Source organism: Microtus oregoni, unplaced genomic scaffold (genome assembly GCF_018167655.1).
Source record: "Microtus oregoni isolate MIOR12 unplaced genomic scaffold, Mior012 000073F_ref0000255, whole genome shotgun sequence".
Taxonomy (NCBI): Eukaryota; Metazoa; Chordata; class Mammalia; order Rodentia; family Cricetidae; genus Microtus; species Microtus oregoni.
The window spans coordinates 1861476-1883963 of NW_024543986.1; the positions used below are offsets into that span (position 1 = coordinate 1861476).

Genomic DNA, 22488 nt, shown 5'->3' on the forward strand with positions numbered 1-22488 from the left:
CATACCCAACTACTCTCTTCCCTTTTTATTTTAAGGACTTTAACCTTTTTCTTTTCTCTCCCAAGCCTTCATATGTTTTTAAACACACAGTAAAACACTTAGAGGTTTTCTTCATCTTTGACTCTATCTTTACTGTATATCTCTCTCTTTTTATGACCACATGAGTCTTTACTTTACTAAGCAATATGGGTAGGATTAAAGCCGTGGCTTTGACGGCTGGATCCAGCCCATTCCTTAGCTTTCTAGCCTCATGGGCAGAGGTACCAGCCAGAGCCATGTTTATTGCCACAACTCTACAGCAGTTCAAGGTCCACAAGCTGCAGCAGTGTGCTCACAAACCACACTCACATGCTCTGTAGTCAGACCGCCTGCCTGAAATGATGGAGGAAGGTTATTGGTTAATTATAATAAAGAAACTGCTTGGCCTCATAGGTTAAAACATAGGTGGGTGGAGTAAACAGAACAGAATGCTGGGAGGAAGAGGAAGTGAGCTCAGAGACGCCATGCTCCCCTCTCCCGGGCAGACATGATAGCTCTGCTCTCTGAGGCAGATGCGTGCGATGAAGCAAGCCGCCAGGTCAGACATGCTGAATCTTTCCCAGTAAGACCGGTGCTACACAGTTTATTAGAGATGGGTTGATCAGGATATCAGAATTAGCCAGTAAGGGCTAGAGCTAATGGGCCAAGCAGTGTTTAAATGAATACAGTTTGTGTGTTGTTATTTCGGGGCATAAGCTAGCCAGGTGGCCAGGGTGCTGGGGACGCAGCCCCGCCGCTCATATTACAACACTGAAAGAGTCAGAGTTTGCCCTGGCAGGACGGCCCAGAAAGCCAGCATTTTAAAACAGTGCGGCTTAAAACAAAAATGCATGCAGTCAGCTTTTCATCAACACCATTTAAGTGTTTTGTGGCAGGGACTCTTAAAAGAGCTGCAAGGTTTTACAGCTAAAGCTGAGTCAGGAAGCCTCTCTTAAATGAGAGTGTTTGCCTCTAGCAAGTAGAGCAGACCTAAGAAATTGCTGCTACCAAGAAGCCATGCTTTACCCTATTCCTTTCTGTCTAGAATTACTTCCCAAGCTCTCTCGGGTTTTATGTGGATGCAGCTGTCCACATGGGTGCCATTCTGTAACATGAGGGCTTGCTTGTTAGAGTTTCTCTCCTGCCCAGTGCCCACAGACAGTAAGCCCCAAAGAAAATCACACAGAGGTCTCCATAAGTGATAAACTGATTGGCCCATTACCTCAGGCCTCAGGCTTCCTGTTAACTCTTATAACTTATATTAGCCCACTATTCTTATCTATGTTAGCCACATGACTAAGTACCTTTTTCATTGGGGCTAGTCACATCCTGCTTCTTCGGTGTCTGAACAGGACTGCCAAGAGAGCTTCCCTCTTCCCAGAATTCTCCTGTTTTCCTTGCCCCACCTTTTCTTCCTGTCTGGTTGTCCCACCTATACTGCCTGCCTGGCTACTGGCCAATCAGCGTTTATTTAAAGCATGATTGACAGAATATAGACTATTGTCCTGCACCACTCCCCCCTTTAAAAAAAAAAACAAAAACATCCAAGAGTTAATAAGAAGCCTGAACTAATGGGTCAATAAGTTTATAACTTATGTAGACCTCTGTGATTTTCTTTGGGGCTGAACAGGTGTGGGACTTGGTGGGAGGACAGAAACCAGGCAGGACAAAAACCCCCATTAACAATAACTGCTCTTAGTTTGTTACTTGTTCTTTCTATAACCAAACACTGCTACCTGCAGGTACTAACCCAAACAGTACTCAAAGGAATAAAATTTGGCAGATGGTTATGTTCCACTTTCCAGAATTTGGAAAATTAAAATATGTATACCATACCATTGACACTTATTCAGGCTTTCAGTGTGCAACTACCTTGCACTCAGAAAAGGCAGATTCAGTAATCACACATTTATTAGAAGGTATGGCTATCATGGGCATAACTGCACAAATAAAGACAGACAATGGTTCAGCATATGTGTCTAAAAAAATGAAACAGGTTTTTTGCTTAATACATATAATATAAGGCATATTACAGGTATACCAAGCAATCTTACAGGTCAGGCATTTATAGAAAGTTCAAATCGAACTATAAAGAATATGCTAAACAAACAGAAAGGAATGGAAACACCCCCATAAATAGATTGTATAATGCTTTATTAACTTTGAATTTTCTTAATGCTAATGAGAAAGAAACAGTGGCAGCAGAGAGATATTGGATAATAGAAAAAAAGACTTCTGAATTAAATCAGTCGGTGTATTTCAAGGATGTGTTGACCTCACAATGGAAACCAGGAGATGTGCTATGTTGGGGAAGGGGTTTTGCTCTTGTTTCCACAGGAGAAGAAATCTATGGATACCTTAAAAATTAATAAAGATTCAGTTTTTAAAAGAAAAATCTCTTGAGAAAGAGAAACGACATCTCATCCAAAGAGGTGACAATCATACAAGTGGTAAGGAAACCTCATAAAGGTTGGGGCAGGGTTCTGTTTTTGTCTTTACAGGAAAATACTCATCTTCAAAATGTCAAGAGACCTTGGACATTTGGATGCCTAAAGAGGAAAAAAATGACTATCCAGAAAGGATCACTAAGTAAAGAGGAATATGACTTATGAGGCCAGGTCATCTGAGGGTAAAAACTATCTAATTTCCTATAGCATTATAAAATCACTTAAAAAATCAAAGCTGGCTTTGGAGTTGGACAATGGCTTTCTGTCTTTAAATCTAAGCATGTTGTTAAAAGAAAAATTCAGAGTTTCTGTCTCATGTCAGGAGCCATACCAGGACAGAATGACAAAAGACTTTAGAAAAAAATTTATTTTTCTCCATGCCTCTTTTGTCTATATCATATCTTCCGTTGAATATATGTCTATATGAATAATGTTTAACTCTTCCCCAATGAACAGTATATTTTCTTGCAATAAACTTTGAAATTTCCAGGAAGTTGATGGGGCCTCACAGCAATGACTCCACCTGGTTGATACAATGTCATGTTGCTGATAGTGCTATTATAAAACTGGTTTTGGGTACAAGCTGCTCAAGATGGTTCCAACTTGGTTAGGTGAAATGGTGCACCTTCTTACAATGTTCTGGCCAAATAAGAACTTATAGTAAAACCCTACTTGAAGGCGTAAGTCACAAACAATACCACACCAGTTTAGAATTATGATTAATAGGGTGGTATTTATTTAAAGGGGAAAAAACTTACACATCACTGTCCCAGACAACAGCCCTCTATGCAACCAGGAAGGGAGTCTAGTCGCCGGCGGAGCAGGAAGTGAAGAGAGGAGAGGGAAGTGGCCGCTTTTTTAAAGGGAGAGAGAACACGCCCCAATGGGCTGGTATATCAGTGGCTATAGGCTGGAGGAGCGGAAGGACCTCCCGCAACATTTAATAGTTACTCTTTTGTGCCATGTGGCATGAATTGCATATGTCTTCAACCTTTTAAATAACTCTCAACTTGTTTGTACTTCCTGCTTACTCAGTTAATATTATTTCCTTCTTGAATCTCTGAGTGAGTTGAAGACTAGAGAGTTATAGTTTTCCTTGTTTACCAGATACAGAAAACAAGTTATAATAGAAAGTAAATTAGGTACAAAACTTTGGACTCACCAAGATAGGATAGATATGGAGTGTTTTCTCTGAATATGTCAAATGCAAGTGGAATAGACATTGTTGATGTATTTATTGCCTGTATATATTGTATATAGTTTTCTTATATTAGTTATAGCCTTATTTTTTAGACAAAAAGGGAAATGTTGTGATATTTCATTTGTATTTTAATAAATAAAGCTTGCCTGAAGATGAGAACACAAAACAGCTATACTAGTCAGCCATATAAGCCAGGTAGTGGTGGCACACACCTTTCATTCCAGCAGTCACACTAGTTAGTCATAATTGCTGGATGGTGGTGGTGCATGTCTCTAATCCCAGCACTAGAGAGGACTATAAGTGGGTTAGACAGGAACTCGCTCTCTTTCAGTCTGAAAATTTCAAGGGAATAAGAGCTCTCTAGTGGCTTGGCTGCTTTGCTTTTCTGCTCTGCAGCTTGAACCCTGTCTCTAGGTTTTTATTATTCATTTTGCATTTTTTAGGTTAAATATTTAGTTGTTTAAAATAAGCTAAATTTATTTTCTTGCAACTGGTTTGACATTGATGGAACTTATAGTATGTGTATTACTACTTCAAATTATATAGTATTTAGTCCATAAGCTGACTTACCACGTTTTATATAGTTGATTTGCCTGTGAAAGTTTTATTAGGTTGGAAAATTCTGATTTAATTCTTCTGAGCTTCTATTGTGTTATCAGAATTATAAAAAAAATCTGGAATTAATATAATTTTCCATTTTAGAATGAGGGGAATAGCAACACTGTGATTATATTCGCTAAATATGAAGTGGATTAGGATTGCTTTTGTATTGGGTTTATAGGGAGGGTGAAAGATAGGCAGAAGTGATTTGTAGTGTACTGCTAAAAAATTTAGACCCTGTATGTGAAAGCAAGAAAAGATCTCAAAAATCAAAATTTTAAATTTTGTTTATTTTGATGTTGGAGATTGACTTTAAGTCCCTGAGTATGCTAATCACACCGAGTCCTATTAAGGCTTAGGATTCTATATTATATATCTAGTACTCCATCTGTTTTACAGTATCCAATTTTTCTTTCTTTATCTTTGATTTTTTGAGTTAGGTTTTCTCTTTGTAGCCCTGGCTATCCTGGAACTTGCTGTGTAGCCCAAGTTGGCCTAAGACTCAAGAGATTCATTTGCCTCTGCCTCCCTAATGCTGGGACTAAAGGCATGTGCTCCTACTCCAGGCCACACCGTCTACTCTTTAAAATAATTTCATTAAGTGGTCAGAGTTTGTTAATTTTTTTAATTATTTGTGTGTGTGGGGGGGCATGTGTATGTCATTGTAAGCCTGTGGAGGTCAGAAAACAACTTGCAAGTGTCAATTCATGGATCTGGGAGTCAAACTCATATTGTCAGGCTTAGTGACAAATACTTTGAGTTATTGAAGGTTGGCTGCCTCATTATATCATATTGTCAGGCTTAGTGACAAATACTTTGAGTTATTGAAGGTTGGCTGCCTCATTATTAAGTGGTAGAGATAGGATTAAAGCCTAGATTTGTATGATGTAATACATACCAGGCTCTTACTGTGACAGCACTCTGCCTTTGTGTTTTGTAGCCTAGGATGACCTTCAACCTCTGATCCTCCTGTGTCTACCTTCTGAGTGATTGGATTAGAGGTCTGTGCTGCTTCACCCTCTTTTTTTTTTTGTTTTGTTTTTCGAGACAGGGTTTCGCTGTGGCTTTGGAGCCTGTCCTGGAACTAGCTCTGTAGACCAGGCTGGTCTCGAACTCGCAGAGATCCACCTGCCTCTGCCTCCCAAGTGCTGGGATTAAAGGCGTGCGCCACCATCGCCTGGCCTGCTTCACCCTCTTTATGCTGTGCTGGGGAACACATTAAATGCTTCATGTATGATGATAGGCTAGCATTCTACCAATTGAGCTAAATCAGCCCAGTTACTATTTTCCACAGATATAATTATTATAAAATAAACATTTCCCATCTTTGTATGTCATAAATTTAAAATAAAATTTAATCATTTTCTCAACAGTGAATAAGAAAGGGTCCAAACTTATTTTATTTATATTTGACAGAAGATAAACTATGTAAAAGGCCAACAACTCACACAGTGATATAAGACTTATGTTTCTATATGGAAACTGCTTCATGCTTGATGGAGGATAAATCGTTGTAGTTGGAATAAACAAAGTGCTGTTTTAGCCAGGCATGGTGGTACATGTCTTCTATGCCCAGAAGGGAGGAGTCTGGGGCTCAAGAACCCAGAAGCCAGTCTGGGTTACAGAGCGAGAAGCTGTCCCATAAAATCTGTGCCCCAACAAACAAGAATCCCTCCAAAGCAAAACAACAGCTTTGGATTAGAGGTCACACAGCTTGGACAAAGGATTAGAAAGTGGCAGTGCTAGCTAGACTTCAGCCACCCCCATCACTCTGCCCCTAATATTTTATCCTAGCAATGGAGGACAGGAAGGCATTGAGTCATGGGTGGTGGGTGGCTTTATATTATTTTTGGGAAGGTACTGAATCAGAAACCACTAACTTCGGGAATATGGCCAAATACTGGCAGATTTCATTTCTGTTTGTGCAAACGAATGCTTGTGTGGTAGTGAGGCCAAAAATCTTTCAGGTTTTGAAGGTCACCATTGGTGACACTTAACAATACATGTGTTAATTTAGCTATGGAAAACATTCAGTCCCCTGCACTCACTCAAGTAAAATGGAATACCATAGAGTGGAAGAGATGTTTTCCAAAACTGTAATTAAACATGAAATATAATTCATATAAAATTAGAGTTTGTTCATCTAGTTACTAGTCTCCAGGCAGCAATTGAAAGTGCCCTGTGTTTGCAGAAATCACTCTGGATTGTCATTGTCTCACTAAATCCAGCTAGGATTTACTGACTCAGCACTCACATAGTCTGAAATCGAAATTTAAATATACCCTATTGATTACAGGTGTAAACTTACTATTTAAAACATATAAAACTCCACTTATAAAGGGATCCTTTTCTTCATATAGTTATTTTTTAATAATCAGTACTTCCCTATCCCCTAAAACTGGAGGTGTGCCCTGCTATATGAGATACAAATTAAATCTGTCTTTCCAAGTCCATTAGTTTTTCTCCTGATTATACTGTGGACTGAAACCAGACTTTTATGTGCCCCTCCTGAGGGGCAGAACAAGTAAATATTACTATGAGTTTCTGTGTCTCGGGGAAGCAGGCAAAAGCTTTTGTGGGCAGCCAAGTGTGTTGAGGCTCTGTTTCTCTAAGGTCAGTTCACATGCAGTTCTTACTCTTCCATGGAGGTCCTACTGAGACGACAGCAACAGGACCCAGCATTCTGGGTATCCCCTCCTCAACAAATTTCACTGTTTTTTTCTTCCAGGGTAATGAATTACTGCACGGGTGCGGGCTAAATCCAAGCAGTAGTTAGATTTGGCCCGAAAGTGCTGCCGACAGACCTTTGGCGGTGGGGTGCCGCGGCCAGCGCGCCAGACCCTGCGGGTGACTCTTCACTCCTTCCGGCCTGGGGTGTGTGGGAGGGGGTCGGGGACGTTTTCCCCTTCACCTCGGGGAGGGTGTGGGGCTTCGGACCACCACTGGGGCCTAGTCTAGGGCGGCACCCGGGCAGCTGCCCCTCCGGCGCACTCCTCGTGGAGGTTCTTATTTGTGGCAGGGTCAAAGTGTGCGCCTTCTTCCGAGGGCAGCGGTTTGGGACCGCGACTCGGCCGCTCCTCCTGGGCCTTGTGGAGCTCGCTATTCCCGGAGTGCGCGGGCGAGCGCAGGAGCACTGAAGCCGCAGTCTCGGCCCACCGAAAGGTTTCTGGGCAGGCACAGATCTTCCACGGTGTCCCTGCGCGCGGCCGCCGCGGGCAATGTCGGACCTCGCCCTGCCCGAGCCCCCCCCTCCCCAACCCCGACCCGCCAAGGCTCCAGAAGCCACTCGGCCCGTACCCGCCATTCTCTGCCCGCGTATTTAAGAAGCACAACCTAGCCGGCTGCCCCACTCAGTGACAACCCTTCTCAGGACGGACGGGCCCTTCAGCCAATCACCGAGCAGAGCTGGCGAGCACCCCGCTCCCGGGTCTGTGGCGGCCTCGGTGGGCGGGCTAAAGCAGCTAGCAAGTTGAGTGGAGCCACGGCTGACGCGAGTCAACAAAGGTCACGTGAGGCGAAGGGCCTGCTCCGATTGGCCGCAGAAGCCGGGAAGGAAGGGGGGGGGGTCACGACAGCGGCGTGGGGTTTGCTGTGTGACACAATTACAACAACTTTGTGCTGGTGCCGGGGAAGTTTGTGTCTCCCACGAATCTCTCCAGAGCTCCCGGTCCCCGCGCGCTCCGGCCATTCCCGTCGTCCCCGCCTGTGGCTGTCCCCTTCCCGCCCCCGCGATGTGACCCTACAGCCGAGCCGTCGCCGCTACCGACCCAGTGGCTCCACAGCCCCTGCTGCAGCTGCCTTCGCCTCTTCCGCGTTGGGGTTTTTCGCCGCCGCCGTCTTTCGCGGCGGAGGAGGCAGAGATAAAGTTGCTGTGCCAGTCCCGTGCGGAGATTGGGGGCGTCGTTGCGGGCCCCGGCCAGGGGAGGGGGGCTATCGGCGTTGGAGTTGGGAATTCGCTGCGTTTCCATGAAATCCTGCGGAGTATCGCTCGCTACCGCCGCCGCCGCCGCCGCTTTCGGTGATGAGGAAAAGAAAATGGCGGCGGGAAAAGCGAGCGGCGAGAGCGAAGAGGCGTCCCCCAGCCTGACAGGCGACGAAAGGGAGGCGCTCGGCGGACTGGACAGGTACGGGGCGCGGGCAGCGGCCGGGGCGGCTCGGGACAGGCAGGCGCCGCTCTCCGCCGAGGTTGGAGCATGGCTCGCGTGTGGTGGCGGTGGGGCGGGCACCTCGGCTGAGCGCCGACGCCGGGGCCTCGGGCTCCGGCAGGGACAGCTCGGCGGCGTTGCGGGAGCACTAACGAGCCGCGTGTGTCTTTTTCGGCAGCCGCCTCTTCGGGTTCGTGAGGTTTCATGAAGATGGCGCCAGGATGAAGGCCCTCCTGGGCAAGGTAAGGCAGCTGCGGGCGGGAGCGCGGACACAGTCCCTCGGGCCAGACGCGCGCTCGCCCGGGGCCCCGGACGAGCTCGCATCGTGGCCTCGGACGACAGAGGGGCTTGCGGACAACTAATTCCTGCCCCTGCGCTCCCCGCACCCCCTGGTGCCTCCCTTGCTCTCTTGAGAGATCACTTCTCTCGGAGCCAGAGCAACAGAAGCAGCCGCGCATTTTGGGCCGAGCTCATGTGCGGCGACCAAATTGCTTCCGATGTTAGCGCCCCGGGGAGCTAGGCCGATGATCCTCGGGGTGCCTCTGCAGGGTCCTGAGATCCCGAACGGGGCAGATTGCGTTGGATCCCCCATTAGTTACCTCCACGGGTTTTTAGGCTTTCTTTAGTCAGGCTGTTGGTGATGTCTGCTGTTAACCGAACGTTTTGGGACGGCTTCTTGTCTCTGCCGCCTGCAGGGGGAAGTTGTCCGTACTTTAGGTCGGTGACGACTTTGCATTGGGTTGGTGACACGTATTTCGATTGCTGTGTGCTTTACCTGAAGTTAGGTGACTTGTTTACTTTTTGGGTCTCTCTGCTATAGATATACCACAGTTTATGTGAGTGCGTTTTCTGGACCTTCGTTTCCTGTGAGTCTGCCAGGGGCGATTGGCGAGGATTCAGGGTGTAGTCTCTGTTTATTTGTGTGGAAAGTTGTTGGTACTGTCATTTACTTAAGTAATGGCTGCTTCTATCAGCCCAAGATGGCGGGACAGGGTGGGAGGAGAAAGTGAAAGGAGGGGGGGGTTAGGGAGGGAGGAGAGGTAAACATGGAAATAAATAGTATCGAAGAACAGGCCTCCCCCATGGAGTGTGTAGCTCAGTGGTTTAAAAAATTGTCATAGATTATTTGCATGTAGATTTTTTTGTACCCTTCTCTAGCTTGGAAACAGCATGCGCCAGCCTGGTAATGCTGATCAACCTGTAGCACATTTTGGTTACCCATCGGAAGCAAGCTATTGAACAAAGGCTGGAGTCTGTTCCGTCGGCTGCAGTTTATAGTTCCTGACCGAAGTGTGATTGGAATGGTATTGGGAGGCTTTCTTGTTCATTTGGACCCTGAAACTTGGAGTGTGTATGCAAGCTGTTGCATTCGTTAGACATTTTCTTTGGCTGTAGTCTAGGTTTGCGGTTGACACTTAGCTCTATTATTGCAAGTGAGAAATTTAAGAAAGAAGACTAAAGCCTAGCACCACTTTAAAAAGTTGATTATTTTAATGATTATCTTTTTTTTTTTTTTGGCCTGTATTTTGGTTTAGCGACATTAGTTGCTTTTTATCTCTGGTCACAGGTATCTAAATATAAGAAGTTTTGAGTATAGGCAGTGACCAGAAAACAGAACACACATAATCCTTTTCAGTAAGTCCAGTTTCTTTGAGCGGTAAGAGCATTTGAATTAAACTTTGACAATATGGGTATTAATTTGCTCCATTAAAATTGTCGCTGGACAAAATGTACAGACTAGTTTTTGAATGATATAAGCATCAGTAGTTGTTGGTCTTCGGCTTTTAAGATTACCCCAGCCTATCTGAAAGTCTTTTATGTAGAAAGACTAGATTTCTGTGAAGTTGTCATTCCAAAGTTAATTAAGTGTTCAGATTGAAGGCCCATTTTATTTTGGATTGAGCATTGCCATTCTACATTGCGTTAAGAAAGTTGCTAGCAGGAAGAATTCATTTTGAAAGTTTGACTAAATTTATTGCTTTTGGTTATGGTGATGAAGAAATAAGTGGAATCTGTTTTATGTACACGTGTAAAGTGCTAGTTCATAATTTCATATCTTAGAAGGCTTGTAATCAGAATCACAGCAGGTGGTGCCTAACATTGGATATTGTATTGTACTAGTGAGTGAAACCTACAGTTAACATTTTAAAAATTGCGCATTTTCAAAATTTTCTAAATGTGCATTATTCATTTTTTTGGTATTTGAATATAGTAACATCTTAAACATGAAAAATTTGTGAAGCTTCATTTAATTTTGGGGAAGAATTATGACTTAATACGTGTCGGGTAGTTTGATAAACTGAGTTAGTATATTGAGCTAAAAAAAATCTTCACTGGTTTGGGCTAAGTGCTCTTTAGGGTCCTAGCTACTTAGATCAGGACCCAACAGCCTTCATGTTAGAACATTCTATATTACGTATTTTGAACGCTTGGATAGATCTTAGTTGTGTCCTTATTAGCTTGAACATATCCGTAAAATGTATAATATAAATTTATGCTTCACAAAATGTAACTTTTTTCTTCTGCTTGAATTGGATTCTGCATAGAATGAGTGAACTAGAGTCCTTGGAAAGGAGTATTGAGTTATTTAGTTTTATCCATCCTTTAAGTTTCTTGAGAATCTGTATTTTTGGATGTGAGGTTTGGGGAGTGGAATGTTGAGTTATGTTGGTTTTAGAATTATTTCCTATGTAACTCTTTAAAAAAATGTTGACTTTTCTCTACTGTGTGTGTTGGGTGTGTTCAGGCAGTTTAACCGAAAACATAATAAATAATTACCAGAATTCCTTTTTTAGCTACGAATTTTGTTGCATTATTCCCAGAAAAATTTCGTCTGTTCCAAAATGTATTTCACTAAATTTCTTGTGGAAATTTAGTCATTCCTATTTGTTTTGAAAAAAAAAAAATTTACCCTTGTGTTTTTATTGCATCCTTAAAGTTTTAAAGTGCACATTTATAAACAGAAGTCTAAAATGTTTTGAAAAACTAAAACCATTACATAAGTATTTTTTATTTGTTTGCAAATTTATTTATTACTTTTTCCTGTGTGAGGCTGCTATATTTCAGGTGATTTCTCCTGGACTCTGCGTTCTTTTGTAAGATCCCATTATGCAAGAGTGATTGAAAGAAGTTTTCTTTGCAGGATTGTCTTTTATATATAGTATGGTGTTTTGTATTTAAAAAATTTAATAAGGTATTTTTGTAGTAATACCTTAAATAAGGCTGTAAGGAACTAGAGCTTGCTTTAAAATTCTTGTAATATAGCATGATCTTTAAATTTTCTCTTTAATGCTGAACCTTAATTTTTGGATAACTTAATTATTCATTATTATTACTTAATTTATGTCTGTGGGTGTTTTGCCTGCATGTATGTCTGTGTACCACTTGGGTGGTGTGACTGGTGAGGCCAGAAAGCTTCTGATCTCTTAGAACTGGCAGTTGTGAATCACTATGTGGGTCCTTGGAATTGAAACTGCATACTCTATAAGAGCAATCAGTGCTCTTAACCGCATGTATGTGTTTGTGTGCACAAAGGAGGGAGAGACAGGGAGAGAGAGCATTGCATGCAGGCTAGAGCAGGCACACTAGCAAGCACCAGTGGAAAGTCAGGAATCCTTGTTCTAGTCTTTCCTATGTCACTGTTATTGAACCCAGGTGGTCAGACTTGGCAGTAAGTGATTATTGACTGAGCCATGTCCCAGGCCCTATAGTTGTTTGTTTCAAACAATCTTATTGTTAAAGTTTGTCTTAAGTATTCTGGTTGGATTTCTTTTTGATAGCTCTTTTAATAGAAAGATTTTATAGAATACTTAGGAATTACAAATTGTTTATCATTTGAAAAATTAAAAATGTATTCTTAAAGTGATATTAAGAAAATACTTGACATTTTTATTTTTGGGGGTGGGTAATGAAAATAATTTTTAAGATCTACTGAAGATATATTTTCCTAAGCTTGGTTTTGCATATGTGAGGAAATTATTAGGTAAGTTTTAGAGGTATCTTATGTTATAATATTGGATTATTGGTGATGTGTGAAAACAAATGTGTACTTTATTTTTGTAAGGACTTAAAGAGGATATTCATTTTCAGTGCTAAAGAACTTTAGTGTTTTGGTTGGAAAAAGTAGTTATAGAAATAGTATCATGAGGGCTGGTAAGATGACTCATCAGGAAAAGGCACTTGTTGCCAAGCCTGAGGACTTAAGTTTCATCACTTTGAACTACAATGAGGAGGGAGAGACAACTGATTCATTCTACCCCCCCCAAAATAAATAAGTATGCCTGTGACTGAAAATTAGATTTTTAATTTGATTGATTTTTAAACTTGTTTTCTAGTTTGGAAAATTATCTTCTAAACACTTATAGTCAAAATTGCTTGGACAAAGTTTTATGCAATTACTACATATTTGCTAAGATTTTTGCTGTGTTCCCTGAAACAAAATTATAGTAAGAGATTACAGAACATGTTCACATGTCTGTCACAGAATAGAGTTGCAGCAGTACATACTCTTGTTTCTTTGTTTGAGACAGGGTCTTAACTCTAGCCCCAGGTGGCCACTGGGTAATAGTGTTCCTGCATCAGCCTCCTTACTACTGGGATTTATAAGAGTGAGCCATAAGAATGCTTGGCTCTAAACTGGTAATTTTAAATTTGTTTTCTTCATTGAATAGATTTTCTGTAGACTCAGATACAAAAGACAACATTTGATTTCCTTTTACATAATATAGGTTGTTAAAACTGCTTCAAAGGTAAATTTTTGTTACTTGTGTAACAAAAACATACTTAAACTTAAGGTTTATTGCTTAGCAGGCTGCACTCTTTCTGATTTAGATCATGTAACATTTAGCTTTGCATATATATTACCAATGTTCTGCATATTTGAAGGGGATTTTTATTCATTTTTGCTTTGAAACTTAGTGATGTTTTGATTTCTTTGAAATTGATGTTGATAACTGATAACACTACATTATTAGTATTTTTGAAATGTGGTATCCAGAGAACTAATTTATGGTTTTTTTGGTGTTTTTTTTTTTTTTTAAAACACTACCTACCACTTGTCCAAGAATTGAAATGATGGTTGGGCTATTTATGGCTTTCATGTAGTTATTTGCAGACTATTTAATTAATGGAGTTTATTTAATGAAAGCATGATAGTCATGTATTCATACTGACACTTGATATATAATTGCATATGCTTTCTATATTGGTTTATAAGTTATGACAGAAATATTTGAATGCACACCAAGTTCAAGTGCTCAGTGTAGGAAATATGAAGGTAATGTGGATATCATTATGTTAAACTTGAAACTCCTTGAGTGGGGTGGGATTAGTATAAGGATTACTGGCCCATGAATTTTAGGGGCAGAAAGCACAGTGTCCAGTACTCTGAACATTTGTAAGAAAGGTCAGTTTAACATATTACAAAACTCCTAAAAACTATGGCAATTTTTTCTTTGGAGATCCTTACTAATTCCCAATTAGATAGTAACAAGTTGCTTTTTAATTTTGTTTACAAAAATAATCTAAAAATCAGTTTTTGGCTTTTTCAGCTCTTCAAAGGATGATCTATGTGTTATATACCTCATGATCTTTCTTTGTAATACTAATATATACTTTCCTATGGTTTTTTTTTTTTAAGATTTATGTATGTAGTGTTCTGTCTGCATGTATACCTGCACTCCAGAAGAGGGCACCAGATTTCATTACAGATGATTGTGAGCCACCCTGTGGGTACTGGGAATGAACAGCTAGTGCTCTTAACTTCTGAGCCATCTCCAGCCCTCTATGGGATCTTCAGTGCATTTGTCTGCCAGCTTAAAAGATAAAGATCAGTTTTGGAGGGGTAATCACAAAGTAGTTAAGTAATCACTATTATGGAGAGCGGAACACAGCTAGGGAGATGGATTTTGAACTTTTTACTTTAGAGTTCCTTTCTCTCACGTAATTTTTTAGATTTATTTTGTGTACAAGTATTTTCCCTGCATGTATATATGTATGTATGTATGTATGTGCACCATGCATATATTCCTAGTATATTCAGAGGTCAGAGGAGGGCATTGGATTTCCTGGGGCTGGAGTTACAGATGGATGATAATTGAACTTAGAGTTCCTTTCTCTCACGTAATTTTTTAGATTTATTTTGTGTACAAGTATTTTCCCTGCATGTATGTATGTATGTATGTATGTATGTGCACCATGCATATATTCCTAGTATATTCAGAGGTCAGAGGAGGGCATTGGATTTCCTGGGGCTGGAGTTACAGATGGATGATAATTGAACTTGGGCCTTCTGCAAGAGTAGAAACATGTCCTCTTAACCACTGAACCAACTCTCCAGCCCTTCTCACTTTGAAAAAAAATTTTAAAAAGTTATTTTTTAGGTTTAAATTTTTTATTTTACCTGTATGATTATGTATGTACACCATGTTTGTGCCTATTGGAGATCAGAAGAGACATTGAATCCTCTGGAATTGGAGTTAACAAATGGCTTTGAGTTGCCAGGTGGGTACTGGGTCCTCTTCAAGAGCAACAAATACTCTTAATGCCTGCCTCTAGAGTCCCTTCTTTTTATTTTTTAATTATGTGCATACGTGTTTGTGTATAGATTTGTGTACATGAATTCAGTGTCCCTGAAGACCACAAGAGGGTGTCAGATCTGCTGGAGCTGGAGTTAACAGTAGTTGTGAATTGTCTGATGTGGGAGCTGGAAATTGAACCTGGTTCCTCTGCAAGAGCCATATGATAACTCTTAACCACTGAGCCGTTTTTCCAGGTTCATTTCTTTAGACTCCCCCTCCCCCCGGTTTTTTGTTTTTTGTTTTTTTTAAAGACAGGGTTTCTCTGCGTAACAACAGCTCTTGCTGTCCTGACACTCACTGTATAGATTAGGCTGGCCTCAAAACCCTGAGATCTGCCTTCTTTTGCCTCTCAGTACAGTTGCTGGTAGTTGCATATGTTTTAAAATATATTTATTTTTATTTTATGTGTATGGGTGTTTGTGTCTATTTCTGTGTACTATTTGCATGCAATGGCCTCAGAGGTTAGAAAGGGGGTATTGTATCCTCTGGAATTTGAGTTACAGATGGTTGTGAGCTACCATGTGGGTACTGGAAACCAAGCTCAGATTCTCCAGAAGACTTAACACACTGCTGAGCCTTCTCTCCAGTGTTGTGCCCCAATCACCTCCCATCCCCCTTTCTCATAGGGTGTTACTATGTACAGACTGTTTTGAGATCATGTGGTAATCTTCTTGCCCCAGCCACTTTTGCTGGTTTTACAGTTGAGTGCCACCACGCCTGGCAACATCTATTGATATGGGAGTGATTTCTTATTAATAAAGAAACTGCCTAGACCCATTTGATAGGCCAACCCTTAGGTAGGCGGAGTAAACAGAACGGAATGCTGGGAGAAAGAAGCTGAGTCAGGGAGTCGCCATGATTCTCCCACTCCAGACAGACGCAAGTTAAGATCATTCCTGGTAAGCCAGCTCTTGGGCTATACAGGTTAATAGAAATGGGTTAGATCAATATGTAAAAGCTAGCCAATAAGAAACTAAAACTAATGGGTCAGACAGTATTTAAAAGAATACAGTTTCCGTGTAATTATTTTGGGTAAAGCTAGCCGGGTGGCGGGACACAGCCCGCTGCTCCGTACTACAACAGAATGGCGCCCGACGTGATGGACTAAATCCACTTAAAAACCTAAAAGGCTTAAAAATAAGGGAGAGAGACTTTAACACAGATTTTTGCTGTTTGTTGGTGGCGTGCTGTAGAGAGATTTCCTGATTCGGCAACAGCAGCAGAAAAAAAAGCTGCGTCATTTTAAAGTGCGGCATCTTGGGACTGTGCAGCCATTGCAAACTCTGGCTTTAAAGCATTTCAATGGATTTTATGGGACTGGATGTTTGTGTTCCCGCTTGGGATCTAAAGGAGAGTGCTCTCAGCGCTCCCCGCCTGCACCTGGGCAGATGGCAAAATCAGGCTTAGGCAGGCGGAAGAGCATGCTGGAAGAGACATGTTTTCAGACTCCGCATTGCTCTGCGTGTCAGATTTGGTTGTAACTTGGATAAAAAGAGTTTCTGTGCTGCATGCTCAGTCTCAAAATTAAACTGCTGAGTGCGGCTCCAATGAGGACTTGCTGTGTGCCTGGAACTGTGCACAGCTCAGGGACACCAAATGGATCTGAGACAGGAGCGGCTGCTCCTTGCTGAACTATGCTGGTTGGCAGGAACTACCGTAATTACCATAATAACAACACAGTTAAGGTTTAGACTGGGCAGGACACAGGTGGTACCATATTACCTGTACATGGTGCAACTTAAGTTTTCAAGAAGTGCTTAACATTTTAAGAAATGCTCCTGGATAGTAAAAATATTACAGATTCACAATAAAACAGATTCAGACATAACAGACCTCAGTGGATCACAGTGTTGGATGAATGTACATAGGCTTGAGAGAGAAAAGAATAAGAATATAGAGAATAAAGTAAATGTCTTTAAAAAAGGGTAAAGTCTTTAAAGAGACAGAGTACAGATAGTTAAGAGATTAAAAGAAATAAAGAAAAATAAGCCACGTAAAAATGGAAAATTCACAGAGAGTCTGGATTATGTACATTGTGTTTTCTTTAAAATTTTTGACTGTAAAGGAGCTAAGTACAGACAGACATTTCATTACATGGGCTGCCAAGCTAAACCAGAATGGATATAAAGGTATTACGATTTCAAAATTTGGGTCTAAGGATATGATACTTTGGAAAGGGTCTTCTTTTGTTTTCACAGAGGACCAGACCCTATGGATTTCTTCTATCCCGATATGGTATGATAGACCACGACCTCCTGAAAATTTCCTGTAAACACCCTCAAAAAATTACTTCACTCAACTGGCAACTAAGATAAACCTGGCACACAGGTTACACCCTAAATGATCTGATTAACAGCGCCCCCATTCAGCAGAAAGCAGTTTGGAGAGAAAAAACTGCGCCCATGTTCCCAAAATATTGTTTATAAATGTTCTTTTACATTTAAAGGGGGATATGATATAGGTATGAATAATTTGCATTGGTATGGATTTTAAGGTCAATTTTGTTATATGTATATGTATTTCTGATCTTGATTAAGGTATTGTGATTGTGTAGTTCATTTAAAAATGTAATGTATAATTAAGAAATATAGGTTAATGGTTAATCATCAATAATAGTCAATCTTGTAGTCATGTTAGTTAGATTTTCTAGATATATAGAGATACATTTCAGTTAGATAGACATTCTTCATATCTTTCAAAGACTGCAGAATATGGCATTTAATGTTTTAATAACTTAGGACTTTTCATGACAATGAGACATATCTGCTCCTGGTGGCACCAATCTACTTCGAGAGGAAGATGGGCATCGAAGAGGATCCTTATGGAGTTGGATAGCCATTTGGGCAAGAAACTGCTCTTGCCTGGACTGTTGCATAAAATGGACACAGAGAACCCGCAGAGAGAGGACTGCTGAACTTGCCTAAAGGTGAGACGGTCTTTTGGGGTTCATGACTCATAAAAGAGTCTGCGAGACATTCTGCAGGACACAGCAGATAGTGACTAAACTGTCTTTGAAATTTCCTGCTTCATGGAAATGTCTACTGGATACTATGGGCCTGAAGGCTGAAGATGGATGCCCCAACCATACAAAAGAACTTTGGGTGACTGTCCAGGCAGCAAGATGTCTCTGTCATTTCTAGAGTTTTCTTATTTCTTGTTTACTTAGGTAGTATTATATCCTTCTGAAGTCTTTGATGGAGTTAAAGAATGAATAGATAGTTATAGTTTTCCTTAGTTATGATAAAAGATAAAATAGATATAAATATTGTAACTGTAATTCTTGCTTGATAACTGTTTTGCTATATGTAATTTTACTATGTTAAAGTTAAAGCCTTTCTTTTTTGTTTAAACAGAAAAAGGGGAAATGATATGGGAGTGATTTCTTATTAATAAAGAAACTGCCTAGACCCATTTGATAGGCCAACCCTTAGGTAGGCGGAGTAAACAGAACGGAATGCTGGGAGAAAGAAGCTGAGTCAGGGAGTCGCCATGATTCTCCCACTCCAGACAGACGCAAGTTAAGATCATTCCTGGTAAGCCAGCTCTTGGGCTATACAGGTTAATAGAAATGGGTTAGATCAATATGTAAAAGCTAGCCAATAAGAAACTAAAACTAATGGGTCAGACAGTATTTAAAAGAATACAGTTTCCGTGTAATTATTTTGGGTAAAGCTAGCCGGGTGGCGGGACACAGCCCGCTGCTCCGTACTACAACAATCTATCACGTTATTTTTTATTTATTTAATTCCTCTTGTAATTAAAATAGTTTTAGCAACCAACAAGATGAGGCTATTTGACCAATTTGGGACTCAATAGAAAAATAAAGCTGTGATTTTTGAACATGTTAAATATGTATAGCATGTATTTATGTATAGCATGTATCTCTTTTTGGTGGAATATTTATTTGTGTTTTCCCTGTTTTGTTTTATTTTTTCCCTTGGGTTTTCTTTTTACTATTTGTCTTTGAGCTGTTTAAGTGTCTTTTGGTAATGCTGGCAATAAAATGTTAGAAACTGGTGTATACTGGGCAAGCATTCTATCTCTGGCTGGGACAGTGCCATCAGCCTGAGGGTTTTTTGTATTTTGACTTTTAGAACTATTAGGAATCAGGTGCTCCCAGCCTGCCTTGAGTGGCTTAACTGCAGCAGCTGTAACTCAGCTCCAGCAGCTATGTGGTCGCCAGTGGTCAAAAGGTTCTCTCCATCACAGACTGCTCTCTTTTTCTCTCATTCTCTCTCTCTCTCTCTCTCTCTCTCTCTCTCTCTCTCGTCCTTGCCTTTCACTCTCTCCCTCCCCCAATAAATCTCTTGTGTGAAATCTGTTGTGTGGTGTAGCCTCTGCACCATTCCTTGATTTGGATCTACCCAGTTGCTTTGCTTTGAATGTTTTAAGTTTTGTTTTTTGTTTTTTGTTTTTTTTTTATAACAGAGCAAGAGTTACCAATTTTCAGCTGGGCAGTGGTAGCACATGCCTTTAATCCCAGCACTCAGGAGGCAGGGACAGGCAGATCTGAGGTCTAGGTAGGCCAGCCTGCTCTACATAGTGAGTTCCAGGACAGCCAGAGCTACACAGAGAAACCCTGTCTCAAACAAAACAAAACAACACAATAAAAAGAGATACCAATTTTCTAGACATATTCTATTGAAAAATTTACTCATTTGCATATTTATGGTGTGTGTGCAGTGTGCTTGTGCATGGCATAATGTGGAGGTCAGAGGACAACTGACGGGAATTGGTTCTTTCCTTCCACCTTGTGGGTTCTCGGACTAGAACTTTGGTTTACTGGAAAGTGCCTTTACCTGCTGAGGTATCTCATTGACTCTATTCCATGGGTCTTTAATTTTTTTTTTGTTTTCTGTTTTTGTTTTTCGCGACAGGCTTTCTCTGTAACTTTGGAGCCTGTCCTGGAACTGGCTCTGTAGACCAGGCTGGCCTTGAACTCACAGAAACAGGCCTGTCTCTGTCTCCCTAGTGCTGGGATTAAAGGCATCTGCCACCACCACCTGGCTGATCTTTAAATTTTTTTATAGGTCCTGAAGACTTTTTTTTTTAAATGCTTTTTATTATTCAGAGTTTTACGTTTGTGTATTTGTGTGTGTTTGTGTGTGTGTTGTAGTAATAGGAGCGGCGGGGCTGTGTTCCAGCACCCCAGCCGCCTGGCTAGCTTATGCCCCGAAATAATTACACGGACACTGTATTCTTTTAATCACTGCTTGGTCCTTTAGCTCTAGCCCTTACTGGCTAATTCTGATATCCCGATCAACCCATCTCTAATAATCTGTGAGCACCGGTCTTACCGGGAAGATACTAGCCTACGTCCATCCTGGGTCGGAGCTTCATCGCGTGCGTCTGCCCGGGAGAGCGGAGCATGGCGTCTATGTCTGAGGCATCTTACCTCACTTCCTCTTCCTCCCAGCATTCTGTTCTGTTTACTCCACCCACCTATGTTCTAAGCTATGAGCCCAAACAGTTTGTTTATTACTTAACCAATGAAGTCAACAGATATGTGACACTCCCACATCAGTGTGGTATATGTATGCTCAGATTTGTTTGTATGGCTATATGTGCTTGTGTATGTACATACAGAAGCTAGAAGATAAAGGGTGTTGTCCTCTGTTACTTTGTACCCTTGAGAAAGGATTTCGTACTATATCTAGAGTGCTTTTTTGTTTCCCCCTAGGCTGGTTGAGTGACCAGCAAGTCCCAGCAGTTTCACCCCATCCCCTAGCACTGAGGGTGACAAGTGTGTACCATCATGTGTGGCTTTTGTGTGGTTATTGCAGACTTCAACTCAGCTTCTCATAATTGTCAGGAAGTGCTTCTTTCGCTGAGCCTGAACTATAAAGTTTGTGGTAAATGCAGTTTTTATGTGTTTCTATTTGAACAAGATGTGAGGTTTAGGTTGAAGTTTATTTTATTTTTGTTGTAATATGTTTAATTACTCCACCCCTATTCTCTAAAAATGTGATATTTTCCATCTAATTGCTTTGTATCTATCAAAAATTACACATAATTCTAGAGTCTTATTTCTTTTGGGTGCTGAATTTTGTTTCATTTATTCGTAGATCTGTTCTATTAGTATGCTTATAATAGCTAAATCTAAGCCTTAATATTAAATATTGTAGTTCTTATTGTTTATTCTGTATTCATTTAAAAGTAAGCTTGTGGGCCTATAAGATAGTTCTGTGGGTAAAGGTGCTTTTGTTATCAAGTCTGGTGATCTAAGTTAGATCCCCAAGATCTACATGGTAGAAGGAAAGAAATAACTCTTGAAAGTTGTCTTATGATGATGGAGGAAGGTCATTGGTTAATTAAATAAAGAAACTGCTTGCCCTGATAGGTTAGAACATAGGTGGGTGGAGTAAACAGAACAGAATGCTGGGAGGAAGAGGAAGTGAGCTCAGACTCATCAGCCCTCCTCTCAGGGGCAGACGCGATAGCTCTGCTCTCTGAGGCTGACGCACGCGATGAAGTAAGCCGCCAGGTCAGACATGCTGAATCTTTCCCGGTAAGACCGGTGCTACACAGTTTATTAGAGATGGGTTGATCAGGATATCAGAATTAGCCAGTAAGGGCTAGAGCTAATGGGCCAAGCAGTGTTTAAAAGAATACAATTTGTGTGTTGTTATTTCGGGGCATAAGCTAGCCAGGTGGCCGGAGTGCTGGGGACGCAGCCTGGCCGCTCCTATTACATTATGATCTTCACATGTAGCCTAAGGCACTAAAATTATTTTTAAAAAGTTGATATGAATTGCAGTAATAATATATCATAGAATTACTATGCTGTCTTCCAGTACCCAAGTTTGGAGCACTTTTTTATTTAGTTAGGTTTTTTGTGAATTATTCTGTATTTGTTAAATTTTTACCTGTTTCATTTCCTTTGAAACAAATATAAATTATCATTGTAGATCTAAACTGAAGATCACAATTTACACTTATTCCAACTGTGAAGCTGATCTAAATAATATGTGGAGGTCGGGGATAACTTGGGATAGTTGATTATCTTGTAGGAGAGCCTAAGATTGAAATTTTTTTTTTAATTTTTATGGCTGAACTCCAAACCTAGGACCTCATTTCTCTATTGCTGAGTCATATCCCTCATCCCTGTGGTGTATTAAATTATTTGTTTTGTGTTATGTGCAGACACTTGAGGACAGAGGTTGTTGTCAGGATATCTTTACTTCAGTTTTTGGGACACATTCTTTTACTTAAACTGGAGCTTATGGATTTGCCTAGACTGGCTGGCTATTTGTGCCTGTTTTTATGTGAGTGTTGGGGATCTGAACCTCGTGTCCTCATGCTTGCATGGCAGACCCTTTTTTGTACCAACTGAGCCATCTTCCCAGCCCAGTATGTATGTATTTATGTATGTATGTATGTATGTATGTATGTATATTTTTGTATGGTAACCTTGATAACACATTTATCCTAGGAAGTTTTATTATTATTAAAGATTCCTTGTGTGATATTCTAAGTAGAGATTTATGTTACCTGTTTTA

General features: G+C 40.9%; 1 protein-coding gene across 7 annotated transcripts in view; it reads left to right on the forward strand.

Annotated features, from left to right (window-relative positions):
• The first annotated feature begins 8223 nt into the window (after positions 1 to 8223).
• The window catches only part of LOC121441113 (lysine-specific demethylase 6A-like), a 136517-nt gene continuing 122252 nt past the window's right edge, over positions 8224 to 22488 (forward strand). For 6 of the 7 annotated variants that reach the window (XM_041642245.1, XM_041642246.1, XM_041642247.1 and 3 more), the window contains exons 1-2: positions 8233 to 8390; positions 8590 to 8653. In XM_041642245.1, the coding sequence (XP_041498179.1) occupies positions 8233 to 8390; positions 8590 to 8653 (222 nt within the window). Of the gene's footprint in view, positions 8391 to 8589; positions 8654 to 22488 lie in introns of all 7 variants that reach the window. The other variant, XM_041642248.1, reaches the window with a different exon arrangement.